The 24863-nt window shown below is 28.4% G+C and overlaps 1 protein-coding gene across 1 annotated transcript in view; it reads right to left on the reverse strand.

The window, feature by feature from the left end:
* Positions 1 to 3641: 3641 nt before the first annotated feature.
* Positions 3642 to 24863, reverse strand: part of LOC113385628 — a 190319-nt gene continuing 169097 nt past the window's right edge. Inside the window, exons 10-14 of the mRNA XM_026623475.1 lie at positions 21151 to 21380; positions 14644 to 14671; positions 10582 to 10666; positions 8554 to 8739; positions 3642 to 3913 (exon numbers count right to left, since the gene is read on the reverse strand). Coding sequence (XP_026479260.1) covers positions 3642 to 3913; positions 8554 to 8739; positions 10582 to 10666; positions 14644 to 14671; positions 21151 to 21380 — 801 coding nt within the window. The remainder of the gene's footprint in view (positions 3914 to 8553; positions 8740 to 10581; positions 10667 to 14643; positions 14672 to 21150; positions 21381 to 24863) is intronic.

Raw genomic sequence — 24863 nt, forward strand, 5'->3', positions numbered from 1 at the left:
GAGTGATACTTAACTGAAGAGGGATGCTATAGCATTCATTGTATATAACAATTGAAATATGATTATCTGACTACTCTTATAAACGGTGTTTAATCAAATTTCGGATATCAACCAATTTAAAAATAAAATTACTGTGAAATATTGTACCTTGCAGAAACATCTACTGTCCGCGAACGTGTTAATTCAGAAAGTTTTAATTAACTCAAGATATAGTATTAAAAATAAATTAATTATTAAGGATTTTTTTCCTCAATTTGTTCAAAGAAGACTTTAATCAAGGATGAAAATTAAAGAAGTATTCGCACTTTTTCATAATTTATAAATAAAAAGTACGCCAAAAAGGTATTCAAATAGAACATGTAAATAGTTTGAGATACATGAATATTTTAACATAAATCTGTATTTAAATATTCAATTTTCCTATTTCATTTCCACCGTCTGTTTAAGAAGCCCGCTTCCAACATCAAAATATATATATATATATATATATATATATATATATATATAGTGACAATAAATAAACTATTTAATTTTTTTATAACATTAAATTACAATAATAGTAAATACTCGTGTCATTCATTAATATCAATATGTAATAAGATAATAATAATATGAATTTTCATTTCTGATATTGGCAATAATTGATTCTGCTGATCTTGAATGTCTGAAATCTGGAAAGTTTTATTATGATATTAGTGATTAAAAGTGATCAAAACAATTTTATTTATAAACACTCCATAGATAAATTTGGGAACAAGAATAAAAGGAATTTCAAATACGCCCGAAATGAAATAAATTGACAAATAATTTTTTTATATTGTGCTAATTTGATACAAGAAAGTCAAATTTAGTTGCAGAAAAACCACCAAATTTAGAAACAAAATTACTTAAACTCTACTTCTCACATTTAATTTTATATTATCTGTTCTAATGCAAGAACCTATAAGAAATATTGTCTACAAAATATTTTAGAACTTTAGCACCAACATATTAAAATCCATCTTCTGTATCATTCAAAATTAGTAGATATTTAAATATATAATTTTCAAATAATATGCTGAACAAATTAGCATTAATTCAAAAATATTTTTTTTAGTAACAACGTCTTCTTAATTATTTGTCACAGTAAAATTAAACTTAACTTTACAAAGGTTTTTGATTTAAAAGTACAAGAAATCAGGATAAAACAAGTACCAGAAATAAATAAAAATTTTATCCATTTTGCATATATATATATATATATATATATATATACATATATATATACATATTAGGGTGGTACTTAATATGGACATTTTCGAATTTCTTTGCTCCTAAGGGGCTCAAATGGTTCCAAATTGATGAAAAACAATTCTCTGAAAGTTTTAGCTTTTAATATTAACTTTCAGATAGTGCGCAGTTCAATCAAACTTCGTATGGAAATAGCATGGAATTTTTTTGAAAAATTGAAGAAATTTTTTTTGAGGTATAACTTGCAAGCGACAAATGAATTAAAAGTGAAAATTCGTTTCATTTTTTATTGAAAATTCGACGCTCTGCAAAACAGGTTTTTTATAATTAGCTTTGTAAAGCGTCGAATTTTGAGTAAAACTCGTTTATTTGTTCGCTAAATTATATTTAAAAAACATTTTTAAAGCTTTTGAAAAATTTTTCCATGCTATTTCCATACAAAACTTTGATTGAATTGCGCACTATCTAAAAAACAATATTAAGAGCTAAAAGTCTCAGAGAATTGAGAATCTGGAACATTTTGAGCCTTTGGGAGCAAAGAAATTCGAAAATGCCCATATTAAGGACCACCCTAATATATATATATATATATATACATATATATATATATATGTGTGTGTGTGTATTATATATTAAATTTGATCTTTGACTGCATTTAAGTTATATTTATATGTAAATAAAATTCATATATATTTGAATACTAGTACCTACTATTTCATTTTTCGTTGTGAATATTTCGAAGTTTATGTAGAATTTTGTTACATATTTCTCTGAGGAATGCGAAATTATTTCGAAACTATTTGATCTTTTATAACGCTTCTGTATAGTTCAAATAAAACTTTTTGTAGCAAAGTCTGAAGTTCGAGTATTAAATTACTCTCTATATTCAACATAAAAGAAGCAAAATTTAATTTATAATCAAATTATATAATTTAAATTTGAAAATAGTTGTTTATTATCAGATAATGATTTTATTAATAAAGATCAAAAATAAGTTAAAAATTAATTGATATAAAGACAAAATAAATCTACAACTTCTGCAATAAAGTCTGAAGTTCAAGTATTATATTATTCACAATATTAAACATAAAATAGGTAAAATTAAATTTATAAACGAATTATTTAAATTTGAAGAAAGTTCTCGAACGTTAGGTATATGTTTTTATAAAAATCAAAAATAAGTGAAATATCAATTGATATCAATTTAAGGATATTTTTTTATATGAGTTTGAGATGAAAGCTATAACGACACAAACCAAATTCATTTTGTTGGCATTATAAACAATATAGAAAAACTATTATACAAAAGGGTATGAGCGTGTTTCCATACAGAATTGGCCCCACCCTGGTATTTAAATGACCTTGATTTATAGGTATTCTCGAGGAAACCGGATATACCAAATTTCAAATTCGTAGCTCATCATTTAGCCGAGATATCATTAAAAATATGTAAAAGTGGCCCCTTTTTTCAAAGTCGTTTTATTTCGCAACTGTAAAAGATATCTACAAACAAATAACGTTATCCTTTTCACAACATAAAATGAGTAAAATCCATTTCATAAACAAATTTCTATTTTTTAAATTTAGAAAAGATCTTTTAACGTTAGATAATATGTTTTTATAACAATCGAAAATAAGTTAAAAATCAATTGATATCAATTTTAGATATTTTCTATATATAAGTTTGAGATAAAAGCTATAACGACGCAAACCAAATCCATTTGTTAAGGTATTATAGAAAATATAAAAAAACTATTCTACTATATTTATTTAATTTTACTCACAATATTTAACCTAAAAGAGATGAAAGCCATTTTATAAACTCTTATTTAAATTTGAAGAAGATTGTTTACCGTTAGATTTTATGTATTTATAACAATCGAAAATAAGTTAAAAATAATTGATATAACTATAAATTAATTAGGATATGAGTTTAAGATAACAGCTATAATGACGCAAACCAATTTTATTTAAGGTATCATAGAAAATGTAGAAAAGGTATTATACTATAAGAATTATAAAAAAAAGATGTAATAAAAATTTGAAATAAATTAACAGCATAGAATTATACAAATGAAATTGAATTAAACATATTGAAATTTTCTATGCAATGTTATTGAGACATACAACAAATTTAAATTTATTCAAAAAAATATTGACATTCAAAAAAATTTAACTTTATTTTAAAAAAATATTGTCTTAAAATGACAAAAAATATAAAGCTTTCTGAGCCTTCATATTACATTCGTCCACTAAATGTGACTCCCGGCTGTGTGTGGAATCCTGCGGCCGTCAAGTATACTTGTCGGCTTGTATATTTTTTGATACGTTTCGACACTTCTTTTGTGTCATATAAAAAAATTACAAAAAAAAAAAAATGCAAAATATCAATTACCTCAATCCATTATCTTTTAAAAGAGTCCGAAACAATCTCCAAAATCCATAGCATAATCGAAATCCTCGGCTCCAGTGGCGGCCGACAGAGCAGTGTCCCCCACCGATGTGGTCACCGTGTGGCAAACGGTGTCCGTAACATCAGGTGCGTCAGCTTGGAATAGAGCGGCAGGAGAATAGTCGATCGCTCCCGAAGCGGCGACTCCGCTTATCGCCGAAATGTTGGAGCAGTGCGCAGCGGGCACGGCGTGCAGAGTGAAAGCCCCGTCGTACTGGGACCATGACAGACCTGGTAAAATAGAAAAATGTTCGAATTTATTCTTGACAAATGAATGCAAGATTTTTTTTTATTAATTTATATTAATATTGCTCAATTAAGTAATATATACCGACACTGAAATGCCTCAGAACTCAACGTTAAGACAAAACGGAATGATAGTATTGATCATAACTGTTATGAGAAAAATTAGAAAACAAATTTTTACCCACTTTGAAAATTACGAGCTTTTAAGTGCAAACATAGCTCTAGTAAAATGTGTCATTTTTTGAACATTGTGGTTATTTTTTTATTAATTTCTATTTAAGTTGTATCCGTAATTGTAAATAATATTTCTCAGACCATAGTCAAGAATAATAGTATAATTGATTCATGATTTGAAGAATTAAGACTTTTTGTCAAACTATGAATCTAACTTTTTCAAAATATGTTAACTTTGAGATCTAAAAAATTGACTTATCTTCTCTAAAAAATTGACACTTGCAACAAAATGCCATTGCCATTAATTCGTCATTATGCCTTGAGGCAAATTGCTGGAATTTTCCGTAATTTTAAATATTTAAAAGCGCTTACATTATGTGAAAACTCTGAAAAAATTAGATTCTTAAGAATTTTGAAAAAATTTAACTATTTTAAAAAAATGGATTTTATTACTTTTTTATTTTTTTTGAAAATATTGATTTTTTTCATTGCAATTACTCTGCGTAGCAGTTTTAGAAGCAAATTATCAAAGCGCGTAAGCGCTGCGTTTCAAATACCGCCTGACAAGCTTAATTCGTTCCGAGACCACGCTCGATAATCGAATCTCTCGTATTTCGAAGCAATTTTGAACTTCCCGTAGGGAAAGTTATAGTGATCGCAAAAAAATCGAAAATAAAAATTTTTATATATATCTTTACGTTTCAGAGGTTTCTGAATATTTTGGCAAACCTTAAAAAATGGATGTATGTGTGTGTTCGGATATAAATTTTCGTCGACGATTTCTGGAACACGGATGAAGCGATTTGAATAATTCAAAAAACATTCGATTCGTTATGATAAGGAGACGTGCTGATTAGTTTTTGGCGAAGGCCGTTCCGAACATATGAAGCAAAAAGTACCAAAAACTTTAAGTCAGTTTTTAAGAGAACGGAGCGTCCGATTTGAATAATTCGGAAAAAATTTCACTTGTATTAACAAGATGAAGAACTGACCAAATTTTTATGAAGGCAGGTTTAGCGGTTTCGCAGATCTAGTAAAAATAGTAAAAAAAATGCCATCTGGGGGTCAAAAATGATCATTAGACATAAAATTATCAGATATTTTATAGAGATTTTAGCAATAAGTATAAATTTTGTTTACATTCCTATGGGTTCCGTACCAATGCTTATTCGTTAGACAGCGGCGCGGCGCTTATGCGCTTCGATATTTCGTCTCTATGCAGTTTAAGCAGTACGATTGCTTTGAAAAAAAGTTCAAAATTCCAAAATATTTCAAAATAAATCATTCTTCAAAAGGTTTTTTTTTTCAAAAAAGTAAATTTTTGTCAAAAATTTATAGTTTCTCAAAAATCTATTTTTTTCAGAGTACGGGAAGTTCTACCAATTTGCCTGAAGGCACGATGCCATGCGCCCGACTAGTTTCCATATAAATGCCATTAATTAGTTCTAGCACAGTAATAAAAATAAATGAAACATTTATTGCAAAGATCATAGATTATTAAATTCATTTTTTTGCAAAAATATAGCAATTTACTAAATAAACAATTAAATTATTATTATACTAGCGGCACCGCTCCTTTGGCGGCTCGTATCACAAATTTTGCTCACTCAGCAAACAAACTGCGCCTTCAGCAGCTCGTATCTCAAAAATCTCTATAATAAATCTTGGTACAGAACCCATAGAAATGAAAAGCATAATTTGCACTTATAACAAATTCTCTATAAAATATGATGCGATTAACTGATAATTTTTGGCAGATAAATTTACATTTTTTTACATTTTTTTATTGGATCTCAAAAAAAGCTGGACCTGCTTCTCTAAAAACTTAATCAGTTCTACATTTTGTCCATTATTCAAATCGGACAATTCATTCTTTCAAAAACTGATTGACCATTTTTGGCAATTCTTGCCCCGTATCTTCGAAATCGCTAGACTTGCCTTTTGCAAACATCTCCCCATCAATAGAAATTGAATGTTTTTTGATTATTCAAATAGGTTGATCCATATAATTTATTGTACGGGAAGTAAATAATATAGTTATTATTAACTAAATATTCACAATTTACTTAAGACATAGCGCAAATAGGCTCAATTATCACAACTTTGACTAAACAAATAACTAAATTATTTTGAACAGTTTTCAAAATGTATTCTATATTTTGTAAATAGCAATTGAATCTGCATTGATTCTAATTAAATTCGAAAATTATTACATATTTTATTCAACTTATTTATAACATTCGGCATTGAAATGAATAAAACAGAATATAAATGAACTCTTCAAATGAACTTTATTGATAAAACTTATGCCAATACTGCTAATGAAAGATCCAATAATCAACTATATTAATGCAGCTACTTTCAATTCCGTTTCTTATTGTTTGCAGAGAAAGAGAGCAATCAAAAAGAGAAAATCAATAGAACGACATTGAAAATTTTATGAGTTTTCAACTTTAAAATTCAGTCAATATTTTATCTTCTCTGTAGAAATAAAGCAAAAAATATTGATTGATGGAACTACTGGCGCATCTATTTCAAGTTGTGATCTTTATGGAACTGCTGAGATGGGGCTTACAAAGAGATGAGATAAAGTTAAGCGAATAATATGCTTCTCTCAGTATCGCAAGGCATAAAAATGCATGTTTTCATAAAGGTGCCCTATTATATGCCGGAGCACTTTTCATAAATCCATGTTATTCATGAACATAAAACGGGCACATAAAGTCACATACACTCGAACAATGTTATATCTGAGCATTATTATTTGTAGAAGATTCTTCATCGCGTAGGGTGTAGTTTGCATTTTCCATATAATTTGACTACAGTGTATCATGTGTTTATAATAATCTTAGTTTGATATAATTTTAATTTATAAGTGATGTTATTTGTCTAACAGCCTACTTATTTATCTGTCCAAGTATCTACCCATTTAAGTGTCTACCTGTATATATAAGTTTCAACTTGCTTATTTTTTCCACCTCTCTTAAGCTAGCAAGACCAAATTAGCAAATCGATCCAAACCTGTTGTATTATTTAGTACCTATTTTGTACTAATTTGTACCGAGAGGTCTTTTACACTTGTCCACCAGTCTACATGTCTAGACGACATGCCTACTTGTTTATTTTTCTATATTTTTACCTGTCTATCTGTATATTTATCAACTTGTATACATGTCTACCTGTCTATCTTTCTACTTGTCCCCCAGTTCGCCTGTAAACCTGTCTACTTGTCTACCTATATCCATGTTCTGAATTATCAGAATCGGATATATTTTAATCATTCACATCAGTTAATCCGTGTTCTCGAGTTAATCACGAACATATTTTTTTAACGTTTTTCCCCAAATCTCCAAAACCGTTAGATCCGCCTTAGCAAAAAAGTAATCAATTTTTTACTCTGTCAATACAAATCAAACGTCTTTTGAATGAATCGCACTCTGTGTTGTCGCAAAATAGGATTTTTTATTTTTTTAACTTTTGCGCTGTATCTCCAAAACGGCTTGACCTGCCTTCGCCATTTTAATCATTCACATCAGTTAATTCGTGCTCTCAAAATCGTGGTCAAAAATTGTATCCATACATATATACACACATACATCATTTTTTTCTAAGGTATGCTAAAATGTTCAGAAACCTCTGAAACTTACTCTTACATTATCAGTCAAAAATGGCTCGGCTAATATTATCATAACCAATAAAATATTTTAAAACCGTTCAGGAAGTTGTAATTTTTTAACGGTTAACTATAAAAAAATAACATATAATCCATTTTATAGATTTCATATTTTCTAAAAGAATGATGAAACTTTGATGTCTAGAAAAATTTGAGTAAATGTGGAAAAAAGTTGAAATAGGAAATACAGACCCAACACCTTAATTTTAATTTTAAAGGAATTTTACAATATAATATTATTTACTATATTATTTAACCTTTTTATGTACAATTTTTCATTAAGTATGTTCCTTTTCCATTGTAAAGATTTAGTTCGTCCTTTTTACCCCAACCGTATAGATTTTTTGAAAAGAACAGTTTTCATATAAATTATTTAAAACAAATACATAATATAGAATAATCAAATAACAATTACTTAAAAATTATATCCAGGTATTACAAAGAAAATAACAGAGCTCAAAACCAAAAAAAAACTACAAAGGAATGCAAATACTTTTGTTGAAAATATTGATATATGACCGTTTATCCTGTAATAAAGATGTCGCCCTATTAAAGGCGACATTTCTTATTCCCTTCACTTTAGAATAATATGTTTAAAAAATTCTACATTCTACTTGTTTTGGAGATGATTCTACATGTTTTAGATATGATGGTAGTGGACCATTTACCAGGGTGTAATGAGGTAGTCATTACAAATATGCAGTTACAGTTATATTTTTAAATATTTAATTAGCGATCATATAAATAATGTAACCAAAAATTGATCATCACTACTCACCTCCACTCCAAACACCATTAGGCAGAGTAACCCATCCCCAACCTCTGCCCCAAGGTAGTTGATGACCTAAAGAACCCCCTCCTGGACGCAGCACTGCAACTGCTGCATCGTGAGAAGTCGCATTGGCTCTACTGCGTTGACGTTGCTGATCAGCTGCTTCTTGCTCCAGTTCGATAGAGGATGATGCTATAGGAGAATTATTTTATCCATTTATTTAGTGGGATCGCACAATACAGAAGTTACAAAGAATTATTTCAGTAATGCACAATGATGATGTAGATCATCTCCTAAAAGCTAAAATGTATTTCACAAGTGCTAAATACTAAGAGTAACAGAAAAAATGATTTGGTGTTTAATTTTTTGATGTCATTCATTTAATTTGATGATATTATTATCAGTCTCAATTGTTTTCACTCGTCTTAGATGTATTGACCACTAGTAACATAGTATTTTAATTAAGCAGAAAGTTCCTACCAGAAACTACATTAACGTATTATTAAGGCAGCGGTTTCCAACATGTGGGACGCGCCCCCTGACTGTTACAAAGGGACGCGTACGGCTCTTTCCAAAATACAATTTACGAAAATAAACTAAAAATTTTGAAGTAATATAAAAAATAAACTAAAAAATAATATTCTTTTTATGAAATTTTTAACATAATCTTGCATATTAATTTGTAGTCTGATATTATCAGTTGTGTATTTATAAAATTAAATTGTTGAAAATTGTTGAGCAGGGTGGGGGGCGGTGCGAAAAAGGTTGGAAACCACGGTATTAAGGATAAAAATAACTAATTAGAGAAACCAATTTGGCCATATAGTTAGGATGGAATGAGATATAAGAGTCTTGAGTAATGAGATGCTAATTTTTAAGAAGACAGTTCACAAATAAATCGTTTGATCATCTTTGTAACATCTACACATGAAACATGAGCTTAATAGGATTGAATCCTAAATCGTGAACTTCGCCGAGTTCCGAACAATAAAAAAGTCCTTGCACTAAATACAAGTATTATTCTCTACTAGTGGATCCTTTTGTCTGGTTTTAAAAGTAAGTAGAGTAGAAATTAGCCAATGACCTTTAACAGGTTTCAATTTTCTTCATTATGACATTCAATGAAGTATCCTGTAGTATTTATGAAATAGTACTAATAGACTATATTCATTGTATTAAAATGTGATTTTTTTTTCAAAAGTGAACAAGAAAGAATGAATAATCAAAATTGCATGAGACCCTTGATAATTGCAATAAAATTAATCGATATCATCAATTGGTCGATATCAATGGCATAAGTCCCTTTATTTTAAAAGAAATTACAAATAATAAATAAAAATCCAGAAAACATTACAAAACCACTTTCAAAATAAATTTTTGAAGGCTAGATACACGTTTGAACTGATTACTGCGACAGTTCTGTGACAATAACGCTCAACATCTGACAGAATTGCGATTATTTGTGATTTTGAAAACGTTACTAATTTTTAAATAAGACGACTTTTATCCGTATTTCTCCTATTCTATTTACTAAAATTAAACTATGAAGTGGTGCTAAATTTGACAATAAGTAAACTTGAGAATTGATATGATAATGCACAGTTTTTCATACCAAAATCTTTCCACAATCAAGTTGGAAGCACTTAAACCTGCCTATTTAAAGATCTAATAATAAATTTGAAAAGAAAAAATCAAATATTATTTACGAGGAAAAAATGGAAATGGACTCTACTGACAAGCAAATTAAAAGTAAAAGCAAAAGGGACTCTACTGACTCTACTGACTAGAAAACTAAAAATCAAATAAAAAGGGATTCTACTGACAGTCCAACATAAAATGAAGGGAAAATGAACTCGAGTGACAAATAAATTATATATGAAAGAAAAGGGACTCTACTAATGACCAAACTAAAAAGAAAAGAAAACTAAAATGAATGCGATATATTAAAAAATTTAGTGATTACATATAATAACAATAACATATAATCGTCAACTTTGCATATTTTTTCTATAAAGCTATAAAATATCAACTTACGTCTGATCCTGACAACCGGTCTCCTTTGCGCTCCAACCGCGTGTGGTTTGTCCAGGATAAGTTCTATCCTCGGAGGCGGCGGCAACTGCAATAGTTTCAAGTAATACAAATAACAAGTTAAATTGCGACAACTATGAACTAACTTAATCCACCAAAACTTAAGCTATTAATATTCCTGTCAAGTCACAAAGTTCAAGATGCATAAAATAATAAGAATTATAAAGTTTCATGACTCTAAGACATATTACAAAAACCTAGGTGATCATGGAGATTAATGTAAGAAAGCATTATTTTTTATGTTTGTTTTAATTTAGGATTGTATTTCTGGATTTTTTTTTAATTTAAGAAGTTAGAATAATTCAAATTATATAAAAAGTTTAAAACATGAATATCTTGAAACTTGTTATTGGAGGTTCTTCAAAAATTATGGACAATATTGTAATTATCATTTATTGGAACAGATCCATTTTTTTCTGGGTTTCTTTCTATTATTGTCAATAGACATTGAGTAAAATATAGAGCGAGTATATGCCAAATAATATAATTCAATCCTACAAATTGAGTGGATGAGTCTTAGATTTATATATAACTTTCATATATATTTTTTTAGTTCTGGTACGGCTAAAATTTCTTCTAAAGAAAACCTGGAGACTATGTGGAGTGTCAAAACAGTTGCTCGATCGATGTTCTTCTAAAACAGTGTTTACCAAAGTGATTCCTATAAACCCTCGGGGTCCAGGACAACTTTCAGTTGGTTCACTTCAGCAAAAATAAAATTTGGGGTACACAGTAATGGATCACAACACACCATAATAATAAATATTTACTTACGTTATACGATATTATAATATATAGAGACTTATAACAGACGTTATAATATAGTAATATATATATACATATATAAGAACAAAATATACGTAATATGTAATGTGAATGAATACAATATTTTGTCCACGATTTCGGGCGCACGGATCAAAATTCAAATGATTTGAATGATTCAAAAAACATTAATTTATAGATTAATTTAATTATATTACAAACAAATTACAAATATTGCTTATAGTTCCTAGTTAACTTATTGTAATTGACTAAATGCTTCTAACAATAGAGATGCTTAATGGAGTAAATACATGTTTGAAGCAAAAACTATACGGAAAAACTATTACGGTCCTATACGGAAATACGGAGCAAAAAGTGCAAAAATTAGGAATTCAGTTTTTGCGAGAACCGGATATCCGATTAGATTGATTCATTCGATTCGTGTTAACGGCGAGTTGTACTTGTTAGTTTTTTGGTAACTCGTTTGGAAAATACAAAGCAAAAAGTGCTAAAAAATGCAGTTTTTAAGAAAAAGGAGCATCCGATTCGAATGATTCAAAAACATATTGCTTTTTGTGTTGACAAAATAATTTGATAATAATTATAGCTATTCTAATTCTAAAACTCACTAACTACTCGAAATGAAGAAATTAGCTCTGAAATTTTTAGAAATATAGAATAAGGTCTTTCATTTATGCAGAAAATTATAAGCTCTTATATTTAGTCTACAATAAGAGTTCCAGTATTTATAATAATCTATTTAAAACGTATATACATATTTTACAGAAAATTAATAAAAGTTGCATTATTTATAATAATCTATTTGGAAACATTTAAAATTCCTAGAATATCTCATGACGGTACGAAAAGATTTAGCAATTTGCATTTAGGCACGACACCATGCACTACTCAATTTTGGTAGTATCATTATTCTAAATTTCCAGACCAAAAAACAAATTTGAAAATGTTTGATAAAAATACCGGTGATGATGAAAACTATCGGCAAAGCTTCCAAACAGTAATGTTTAAAATTTTACAAAGAGAACTTTAATTTATAAAGGTCTGATAATGATTAAATCGTGTTTCTGTCCAGGGCATAAAGTGGCACGTGGTTTTCTGCTTGAACAAACCTTCAATATAACTAATTAAACATGTACATATACGGTATTGTTGCGAAGTTTAAACTCGGCGAGATACTCATTTTCAACAATAGGAATTATATCACGCCGTAACAAACACGTATACTTTGCTATTTGTATGAAAAGCTCAGGATTAAATTGTCAATCTATTTAATTTAATAATTGCGTAATTAATAACTGTGAATAGTGATATAAACGCAATTTATTATAAGCTTTGTAAATTAATTGGCTTATGCAACGTGCTCATTATAATTAATTTGTTAATTGTTTATTGGAGATGTATCAAAATAATTGCTCGTAGAGTTATAGAATAATATAACGTTATAGAATATAAAAAAAATATTTTTCGAGAAGATTTTTTTTAACTTCTCTAAGGATATAAACATATCCTTAGAGAAGTTAAAAAAAATCAAAGTTTTCGTCAAAAAAGTCTATATGCTGATTTTATGTTTTCTCGATGTTTCAAGCCATTCTGAGCCGAATGACACCATATTTGGAAAAAGTATATGTGTGTGGGTGTGAATCTGTGTGTGAACAGATTTTTGACCTTTCGTCGACGTTTTCTCAAAAACAAAAACAAATTTGATAGTCGTTCGATGTAACTCGATAAGGATTAGCATTTGTCAGTTTTGCGCGACGATCAGCCGAGCCGTTTTTATAAGACTATGGTATGTACCGTCAAAAAAAAGCCATAAAAATCGTCGAAAAAAAAGTTTACAAATATCTGTTCACATACACACACATACTTTTTCCAAATTTGGTCTCACTCGATTTAGAATGGCTTGAAACATCGAGAAAACATAAAATTAGCGAATCGGATTTTTTGATGAAAACAAACTTCTCCTTGGGGAAATCAAGAAGACAAAAGATATAAGTTCAATAAGAAAAAATGACACAAGAACTAGAAGTCAATGAAGAAGTTAATAAGTAAGCCAAATAGATTATTATATAAGCCGAAGTAATTAGATATCGATTTAGAATGACAGTAGTTTTTGAGTTGGGCTTGGCAAATTAATCTGTAATACTACAAAATCTTGTAACCAGTTGTATGAAATCAACAGTAAATTTATTAATTAATGTTATCAAGCAAAAAATATGATCATGAGCTGGATCAGAAATTATTAGCTGCAAAATAAAAAAAAATTAGGTGCTTGCTTTAACAAATTTGAATAATATTGCAACTGAATGAACTGAATTGAATAATATTATAATTAAATAATATTGCAACTGCATGCATATTCAAACATGTTTGAACATAAACTTTTAAAAATTTGTACGAAAAAAATAAATGATTCAATAACGACATTTGAAAAATCTTTAGAATTGATTAAGATGTTTAAAACAATTGAAGGTTAGGTTGAAACAAACTGGCACATTACATTGTAGCATAAATTTTACTTTATATTTTATATTTTTTGTCAGTTTTCCATCTAAGCTCCTTGGGTCGTGTCTAACTTTATTTCTCGCCCAACAAACTGCTTCATATGCAATATGGGTATAATCGTTTTTGTTTTAAAAAAGTGGAAAATAGCTTTTTACCCTTTTCATCTTCACAATTTATTCCTTCAACTTTATTGCAAAACTCTCGAAACAGTTTTTGACGATCTTTTATATAGTATGCAGTAAAATGCAAATGCAATGGAAATTTCATTTTTAGTTTGAGTTTTAAAATGCATCGCAGAATAATTTTTTGATTTTCCCGTAGATGATAATTAACTTAAATTAAATGGTTGATTTTTGAGAGAATTTATAACTAGTATTATCTATACAGTGATTGTGAAATTTAAATTAAATAAATTTGATATGTCTGCATTTTCATTCATAGTTTTTATATAAACTTGCCGGGTTAAAATTTTCGAAAGGAGTTATTTTCCTCGTAAACAAAGACTTCAAACTAACAAATTTTCCTAGAATTCCTATGATTCTGATAAAATCTATAGAGATGCAGGAAATACTGTTTGACAATTAATTTTAATTAAAATTGAATAAAGCATTAGCATTTACTGCACTTCAAAAATATTTTCTGGTTTCAATTTTCTCATTGATGTTGCTAAGTTATGAATTTAATAAAAAATTAAGAGTAGTTATTTAAGAAATCACTTACCGTTTTCGCAATAGCTTCTATCCATTCGCTGCATGTTTCAGAAATAAATTATTAGACAATGTTTACATACATAGTATATATATACTAGCTGAACCGGCAAAAGTTCTGCCATAAAAAGTATTTCTAGTATAAAATGTGTAGGTGGAAGGTACAGCTTATAATAATATGTGAATGGTTTACCTACTGCAAAGCACGCCACATATAAATGTTTTGAGCCATTTTAATAGTCTTTGACTTGGCACATTTGAAGTTTCGAAATATTGATATATTATTACCGCAATTTTCATTAATTTATTAATTTTTGAATTAGAAAGCCACATATTGTTATGTGGCATGCCCAGCCAATTGACCGAGTTTGCAAAAAATTGATTGAGTGGAAAATTATACAGCTTTGCCATAGCTTTGTATGATACCTAGGTTTCCTATCAAAAACTGTTGTATCTTCAGATTTTATTATTTAATCTCCCTATTTTTTGCAAAAATTACTCTTTATTCTAACTATTTAGAAACTATGTACTGGTTGTGTGCATCGGGAAATATTTGTACAGTGGAAAAATGGGAGGGATGGACAACCTATGTAAAAAGAGTTGCAAGTATTTATCAATTCCACATTAAAAAAATTAAATTAAAGAAAATTGATTCGAAAATTAAAAAAACATCAGGGTTGGACAACCCTTAATAAAAATAAATTATTTTTTAAAGTAAGGTTTTATTTTTCTTTTAATTTAAAAAATCAGAACTAAAATCATGTCAAAAATATTCAATGACTGAACGCGGTATGTAAAATTATTGAATTACTAAAATACTACCAAAAAAAAAATTATCCAAAAATTAAAAACAATATTTTAGGATAAACCATCTTTATTATTTGGGGTTATAAAAATAGATAGTAATCGTTTCTCAGAATTACTGAATACGGATATAAAATTCTGTAAAAAATTCAATAAAAATCGACAAAACCATTTTGGAGGACTTTTTAGACATAAAAACATATTATGTATATTATTATTTATTTATGTGTATTATAAATACATTAATTATATTTCTATGAAACGAAAAAAACGTTAAGCATGTGTATATGGACTCAAAGATATCGCTTTTTCGAATTTTTTGATTTCAATAAGTTAATATAATTTTTAAATCATTGCATCGATACATGAAACATACTAAATAAAAAATTTATTTAGTATGCTTTACGTATCGATGCAATGATTTTTATATATAAGCATAAAATTTAATTTAATTCATAAAATATAAATGCTAATTTTTGTTTGTTTTCTATAAAAAAAATTCTTAAGTTTTATATCATCTCAGATAAAAGTTTTATAAGTAATGTTTTACAATAGAAAAATATTTCACTATAAAACTTTTTTAATAGAATTCAATGTTATATTGTTCGCTTTAATTTTCAACATGTACTTTATATTCATATTTTATTATTTTCTGTTAGTTGGAAATTTGCAGAATTATGGTTGTATCATAAAATGTTTTATGTAAGTTTTAATTGAAGCGGCAAACTTTTACGATGATCATGTACTGCAGTTAAAAAGATTAAATTATATATTGAATGAATATTTTAAGATCAATAACGTGGGCGAATCTTATATCAGAATTTGTGGTTAAAAATAACTATTCAAAACTTATTGTCAATTCGTTAGAAATTAGAATATTCAAAATTAAAATATTCTCATTGACTACGAATATCATTTGAACAAGTTGTAATTTGTATTACCTTCAGGTCTTAAATACACGATCGTTTATATCAATATAATGTTGGTAAAAAATATTGCATTTTTATAGCATTGCATTGCATTTTAATATTGCAAAAGTGAAGTAAATTTTTAACATTTAAAAATGATGCATTTTATGTAAATAATAAGTAAAATAACTGAAGTATTTTACCATATCATAATTATGAAAATATTAAGCAATAGCATTATTTAGGATAATATTATGATTAAACCTAATTAAGAAATATTAACTTATTGAAATACGCTTTTTGGAATTTAAACGACTTAAAAAAAAATAAAAAAATTAAATTGTATTTAGAATTTAACAAGTCTGCTGGTATTTTTTTTCTGAATCAAGTCTAGTTGTTCAAAATTTAAATTTACAATAAAAAATATGCGAAAATAACCATTTATTGGTAATTGAGCAATTTACATGGACACATCAAATTTCTAGATAAAATAATTTTAATTTTTCTGAATTAGAATGCTGAAGTAGTTTTTAAAACATAAAGAATCATAATAGGATAGATTCTTTCGATTTCTTTAAACAATTCGTCAAAAAATTAAAAAAGAATCTGATTAGTGTTAACAGTTCAGTTGGAAATCACAATTCACTACTGTATAAAAATAGAGCAAATCGTTTCATTTCAAGTATCATTTAAGAGTTTGAATTTAAGACTTGTAAAAATAATTGTACTTGGTAGAATGTAGCGGGGCTTGACGGTCCACGGGTAAAAACGTTCACCAACGTTGCCTTATAAACAAGTAAAATATAGAGATTTTCAACAATACTATTTTAAAGTAGTAGGCAGAAGACGTATAACCAGCCATTATCTCAATTCTTACTACGTTGCTTTCAGGAGGTGAATAGCTATGTACCAATATTTGAAACAAAAATAAATGAAAAACAAAAAGTATTTTGTTTTTATTCGTATTTTTTTTGGTTTTGAGCTCTTTTATTTAGTTGACAATACCTGACTATTATTTTTAAGTGCATATGTATATGTTAGTTAATTTAACAGCTTTTTTTATTGAACCTCTATTAAAGCTGACATGTGGGTGGGGTAAGAAAAATCTACTAAATCTTTACCCTGGTAAACGTGTAAAAAAATAAGAAAATAGTAAATGAAAACGTAAATTAAGTTCAAGAAATTAACAGCTATTCCAACTTTTCCATTACATATTTCTGACAAAATACCAGATTATAGGTTATATACAGTGGTGTTGTCGAGCCGGAACGCGCCGGAACGTCGTTTCGGCAAATCATTGTTGGGAAGGAACGCGTTCCGGCAAGAAAAAATATAAAACTAGCTGTAAGTGGAATTCTGTCTTAAGGCAATTAGGGCATCGTGCCTTAAGGCAAATTGCTGGAACTTCCCGTACCAAAAATTATTATTTTTTTTTAACATTTTTGAAAAAAAATTACTTTGAAAAAATAAGATTTTTGAGAAACTATAAATTGGACAAAAAATTAGTTTTTTTTGAAAAAAAATTTTTTTAAAAAAAATTTTTTTTTTAAATTTTTTTTTCTTTATTTTGACATATTGTGGAAGATCTGAACTTTTTTTCAAAGCAATCGTACTGATTTAACTACATAGGGACAAAATATAAAGCGCGTAAGCGCCGCGTCGCTGTCTAACGCATAAGCATTGGTACGGAACCCATAGGAATGTTAACAAAATGTATACTTATTGTTAAAATCTCTATAAAATATCTGATAATTTGATGTGCATATGTTTAATGATCATTTTTGACCGCCAAATGGCTCATTTTTTTACTTTTTCCTCTATATCTCCGAAACCGCTGGACCTACCTTCATGAAAGTTGTATCGATTCTTCATCTTGTCAATACAAATAAAATGTTTTTTGAATTATTAAAATCGGACGCTCCGTTCTCTTAAAAACTGAGTTACCGTTTTCGGAACTTTTTGCCCCGTATCTTCGGAACGGCTTGACCTGCCTTTGCCAAAAACTAATCAGCACGTCTCCTTATCAATACGGATCGAATGTTTTTTGAATTATTCAAATCGGTTGATCCGTGTTCCTGAAATCGTCGACGAAAATTTGTATCCGCACATACATACACACATACACACACACACACACACACACATACATACATCCATTTTTTCTAAGGTATGCGAAAATGTTCAGAAACCTCTGAAACGTGAAGATATATAAAAATTTTCATTTTCGATTTTTTTGCGATTACTATAACTTGCCCTACGGGAAGTTAAAAATCGCTAATGATTTAATAAGTAAATTTTATAAATTATTATTTTACTAATTTTTATTAAATGTTCTTATTATTGTAATAAACATACATATATGTGCACACAATGGGTTTTGTAATAATTTTTGTTTCTTTGAAATCGTTTGATCGCTTGTAAATTTTTACAATCCAACATTTATTGGTAATTTTCTATAATCATTGTTTTTGACATTTATTTATTGGTAAATTAGTTGACAATTTATAGCAAAAAAGTTACCCTACAATTTGAGATTTGTTTGCATATTCAAAGAAACTTTGATCTTTTAAAAATCTGATGAAGGTGCTGTGGAATTGATGATCACTCAATTATTGATTGACCTGGTAGTAGATTAAAAAATTGTACTTCTAGACTAGTAATTCTCAACGTGGGGCACACGCCCCACAGAAAAATCCATTTTTAAATTCAAAGGGGGGAAGCAAATTAAAAAATTAACCCACTTGCTTTGGGTGATTTGAATGTAATTTGTAAATACTGTTAAAAATTCGTTAAATATATTATGATCATTGTTTAGTTTAAGTGAGCACAGGATGCATGTGCAAATCATTTATTTTTTCCATATATATTTCCATAGCTTAGGTAAATAAGCATCCCTTTTTAGGTCTAATGCAAACTTTCTCAATATTACGTATTATAGAAAAATTCCAAATACTGTATGTATTAGTCTGTATATTTCTAAATTGCTATCCCTTCCAGACAGCGGTATAATAATTTTTATATTATATTTTTAAATTTAGAATTTTTAAAATTCAGTAAGTTGCGAGACTAAGAACATCTTAAGAAAATCAGCTCGCACAAGTTACTCAAACATTTAATAAAGTTTATAGTTCTATGTCTATTGTCGCACAGTGCACACAATCGTTTAAAAGTGCAGTAATTAATTTTCTATGAAGTGATAACGGCAAAGGCAGCAGTAAGATGTAATCGATGCCTCAACGGATATTTTGGATATTCTAGATATTTAATACCGAGATAAAAATTCTTATAGAAAAAATAATATTTTTAAATTAAATCTTATATATTCATTCGCATTTCTTATACGCTAACACCTACATCATAGGTTCCTATTCATGTATTTTTATAGCCTTACGTATGCCTATACGTTGCATTCTATACTACACGCCTTACATCTATACCATACGCTATATTTCATCATATACTCTCAAATCCCTACATTGTATACCGAATACACTTAACCTATATCTACTATATATTCTATTACCTATAATTTTCCTTACACGCTACATTAACCCTACTGAGAATCGAACCCGGGCCCGCCGCGTGACACGCGACAACCTTAACCACTAGACCACCGTAATGCTACAATCAACAGTCTTTTTTCGATGGTGTCGTCGGGCCACCTTAGTATTAATTACATAATTAATTAGAAAATGACCCGCGGAAACAACAGTGCGTCCCATATTATATTATTAATGGGGGTACCCGATAGGGTAGTGGCTAAGGTGCGCGACCGCCACGCGGAAGTCCCGGGTTCAATTCCCGGTATAGAAAATAGATAGGTAGATAGAGGGCGTAAGGTAAACCTATATAAAAGGTAAGTAAAATTAGACAGTAATATTTATAAGAAGTAAAAAGTATGTAGGTATATATTAAGTTAATAGTTATATAATAAGTTATAATAATGACGGTGTAGGTATCTCACGGTATGATTGATAATAGATATCTACCTATGATATACAATAATATAGTATAGTAAGGTAGGTAATAGGTTATCTATCGTATTATTAGGTTGAGTCTTATAAAGTATTGTAATATATCTTGAGTACATTTATATCATAATAAATACCTGTAAGTATTAATGAATACAAATAATACCACAATAAATATAATTAATGTTATTAAAGAATATAAATTATGTACTCAATGATTTCCTCATACTTGTACAGTTTAATTTATAGACTAGGTGTATATAATAGAGTTAATTATATAAGAAGTCAATATATTAGATTTGTGAGTTCTTATCGAAATATATCAAATTTTTTGAACCGGTTTATGAACCGGATTTTAAATTTTAGCGTTTCGGCAAAAAAAATATTAGCACAACACCACTGGTTATATACGGTGTGATATTTGTGACCAATGTGATTTTTTTTATTTTGTATTGGTTAAATAATTTCACTATTATTTCGGAGAAGCGATTTAAAATTAAAAATAATACATTCGATCTGTTTGCCGGTGGCAGCTTATGGATTAAAAAGGGACAGATGACTAATCGTAGAAAAATAACTAAAAACATATTTCTATAATTAGGAATTTACATTTACATTTTACTGAACATTGTTCGATTGTTGTTTGTTTGATACGTGTCATGTATTAAATTTATTTAGGCATTAATTGGACCTTTGCGCCCCTACTACTCCAGAAATTATTATTTAATCACGTCCAAATACTTGTTTTGTGAAAAAAAAAACTCAAAAATATCTCACATATTAAAACGTTTGATTATTTTCAACTAATTCTCCAAATTCAATATAAATCCATTTTACCTGACTTCTTTTTCCGACTTGGCAAGCATCCAGTATACTTTAGCACTGGCGGTCTTCTGGTCCTGCTGGGACGCCTTAGGCCAGGCGCCGAGAACCATCAGCTGTGTGACGTGACAGCCTCTTGGTAAAGGTGGCCTATGGGGCACCTGTTGCGTCCAATGGGCCACTGCGAACATTTCCGGAGCAGCCCCCACGAGACAATCGGCGCTCGGAGATTTACGCCCGGGATCCTGATAATGGATAATAGGAATAAAATTATTGAGACATTATAATTCAAATTGCATATTAATGAAAGATCGGCATTTAAAAAAAATTAATGATTGTTTTAGAGTCAATGGTTTTCAATTTAATTATTAAATGTGTTAATGAAAACACAACATGTTATGTTTTCGCAATAATAGCAAATTATAATAAAATACATAACACGTTATCAAATAAAAAAGTATCGAACTATATTCACTAAAATTTCCATCGAATCATAGATTTACGATTATTGATTTTTTTTTAATTTGTCATCTGTCCCATTTTGGCCCATAGGTGGTGTGAAGAGGGGCAGTCAGGGGTAAAACAGATCCAATTACCTATTTCTAATTTTGTAGACTTTTTCCAATAATAGCTACATCATTTAACCAATGCAAAATACAAATTTCATGGGTAATTTTTTTTACAAAGATCACACCGTATACAACCTCGATCTGGTATTTTGCCAGAAAAATTCATTAGCAGAGATGGAATAACTATCAATATAATTTATTATTTGTAAAGTGGCTCTTAAAACTTATTTTATTTATTTATTTATTTACTATTTTCTAATTGTTTACTCATTTGACAGGGTAAACGTTATATGCGGCCCTTTTGTCTACTTGTATGCTTTTATAGAGATTATATAAAACAACACTGTCGAATCTAATTCAAAAATAACAATTCATTTCATGAAACAATGAAAAATTACATTCAGGTGTCATAATCAAAATAAAAAAATACTACCAACAGAAAAGGCATAATGATACATGGCCGTTTACCTCCTGATACAGACGTCGTACACATATTTTACTTTCTACTTTGAAATAGTATATTTAAATAATTCCAAACCTGACTTGTTTTTGAGATAATGGTAGTGGACTCTATTTTACCTCGGATCTTTAAACCATCTATTGTAAATGTATAAAAATTCATCATATGATTTTTATAATAATTCACAAAGTACCTATTACTCATAAAAATTAAAGTTATTCTAACAAAATCAAACGTTGCACTAGCTTAAAAATAATTTTAATGGAAACTAGTAAACATCTTGCCATAATTTGCTCTAAATAACAAAAACAAAATGAAAATATAAAACTATCAAATATAAAAATATAAAAATCCATATTTGTATAAATATGACACTTTTGGTATGTAAATAAATTGTTTAATTTTGGCGTGTGTTATCATTACATAGAAATTAAGTCTAGTATACGAACATTTCTGATAATAAAAAACTATATCCAAATATAGCTGCAAAACTGTACAGAAAATTTTATAGTCTATATATAATGATTTCCTATAACTATGCATTATTTTAAATGAGCTTTATAAATATATTTTTAATTCATTATTAAACTATATTCAGATATAGCTGCAAAACTGTACAGAAAATTTTATAGTCTATATATAATGATTTCCTATAACTATGCATTATTTTAAATGAGCTTTATAAATATATTTTTAATTCATTATTTAAAAAAAATTAATTGAACGATTCTGGCGCACAGCAGAATAATGTTATGGCAAGGCTATGCTATAAAGAACTTGTCACACTAAATATTGACAAAAGCCATGTAGTTGCTATGCAGCCAAACGTTTTTCTCGGGTTGTCAGATGTCAAAGAACTATCTTAGTTGCACAAATGTCAAAAAACTATCTTCGATGATAGGTTCTTTCTGACCTAGTTTTATAACATACAAATGATGTTGCAGTTTGTATGCAAAACCCTCGGAATGCACAGCAAATACATGACTTTTTGGCAGTATTCGGTATCATTCAGTAGCATAATGTATGGAAGTTAGAGCATAACATGGCCTTGCCATAACATTGGTGAGTTCTGCGGCAGAATCGGCCCATAAATCGCATCCAGATTTCGTAAAATGTAATATCCTAATATTTCGTAAAATGCAACTGCCTAAACTACTAGGGTCATACTAGTAGTTACAAAACCAAAATTCACAAATATTAAAAATGTAGAACTACTGTAAGTACAATAGAAATCAACCACTAAATTTAAACTTAAAGAATAATGATTAATTTTGTTATTTCGTATTAATTAAATTTCGCTGCTAATAAAAGAATCTGTTAAGAATAAATTCAAACCAGTTATTAGTATGCATTAATTTTAATATTAATTTACATTAATAAACAAAAATTTCAGACAATGATGAGTTCTTCCAAGAACTACTCCAATTAATGCAAATATATTCAGATGTCTATTTTATAATGAAAATTAACTTTTCATGGAACTACCTCAGTGAAACGAAAAAGTTTTAATTATTTCACTCTCAAAAGATGGACTAAAACATGTTACAAGAACTCTAGTGCACAAGAAATTTAATTTCTGCCAAGAAGTAGACGTGAAGTAGTGAATTAAATATCTCAGCAAGTTTTTCTTATCATTTTTATGGTAATGAACTTATATAATATAAAAATTATGAAAATAATGTTTATTAAAAGATTCACGTTCCACTTGTAGAGCAATAGTGTATAATGAAATTAATTATTTTTTGTTGTGATTTTTGGTACATGTTTAATCACAAATCCTAATTTCCTAATCTTTTTAATTAGTTACAAAATTTATTGTCTTAATCAATACCGAGTTTAACTTTCCAGACTGAAAGAAAGATAATATTTACGCAATCCGTTATTGAAAGAAGCTTTCAATAACTTCTAGTCAAATTTAATACAATGCCTAATTATTATATCAAGTTTCATCAGATAGGGTAAAGCGGGGCTTAAAGTTCCACAGGTAAAAAGAGTCACCAGCAATATCTCAAAAACAAAAAGTTAGGAGTTTTTTAACAATAATATTTGAAAGTAGAGGGAAAATTAAGTCAAGCAACTTAAATCAAGCAACGTCACTACCGTTTTGCTTTAAACAACTTTTTTTGTAATTCTATTACAAGTATTTTTTAGTTGTTAGTTTTTTTCGGTTTTAGGCATTGTTGTTCAGTTTACGACACCTAAATATAATATTTAAATATACGTTAATAAATTGTTTTATAAGATGTATTGTGAATTTTAAGTTAGATTCTACAGATGTCTTTATATAATCTTTATAAAAAAATTAATTGAGTGGGGTAAAAACAACCACCAGAATCTTTGCCTTGGCGAGGTTTGACAATGGTAAATAAAAACTGAATTGAGTTGAAAAAAGCAAGCTTACAAGAAAAGAAATAAATTAAATTAATAGTTATTCCAACTTGATTATTGCTGATGATTATTTTTGACAAAATACCAGACCAAGAATATAGACAGTGTTATCTTTGTAAAAAATATGCCCATGAAATTTAAATTTTGCATTGGTTGATTATTGTATTCATTATTATGAAAAATTCCTTTAAAGTTAAAAATAAGACATTGGACCTGTTTGTCCCATGGCTGACTCATTTTACTTCGTCTATGGGGTAAAAAGGAACATATGGCAAATTTTAGAAAAATATTATGAGAACACATGTCCAATT

The sequence above is a fragment of the Ctenocephalides felis genome, unplaced genomic scaffold (genome assembly GCF_003426905.1).
Source record: "Ctenocephalides felis isolate EL2017-DRISC unplaced genomic scaffold, ASM342690v1 CF-g0.4_SCAFFOLD_03571, whole genome shotgun sequence".
Lineage (NCBI taxonomy): Eukaryota > Metazoa > Arthropoda > Insecta > Siphonaptera > Pulicidae > Ctenocephalides > Ctenocephalides felis.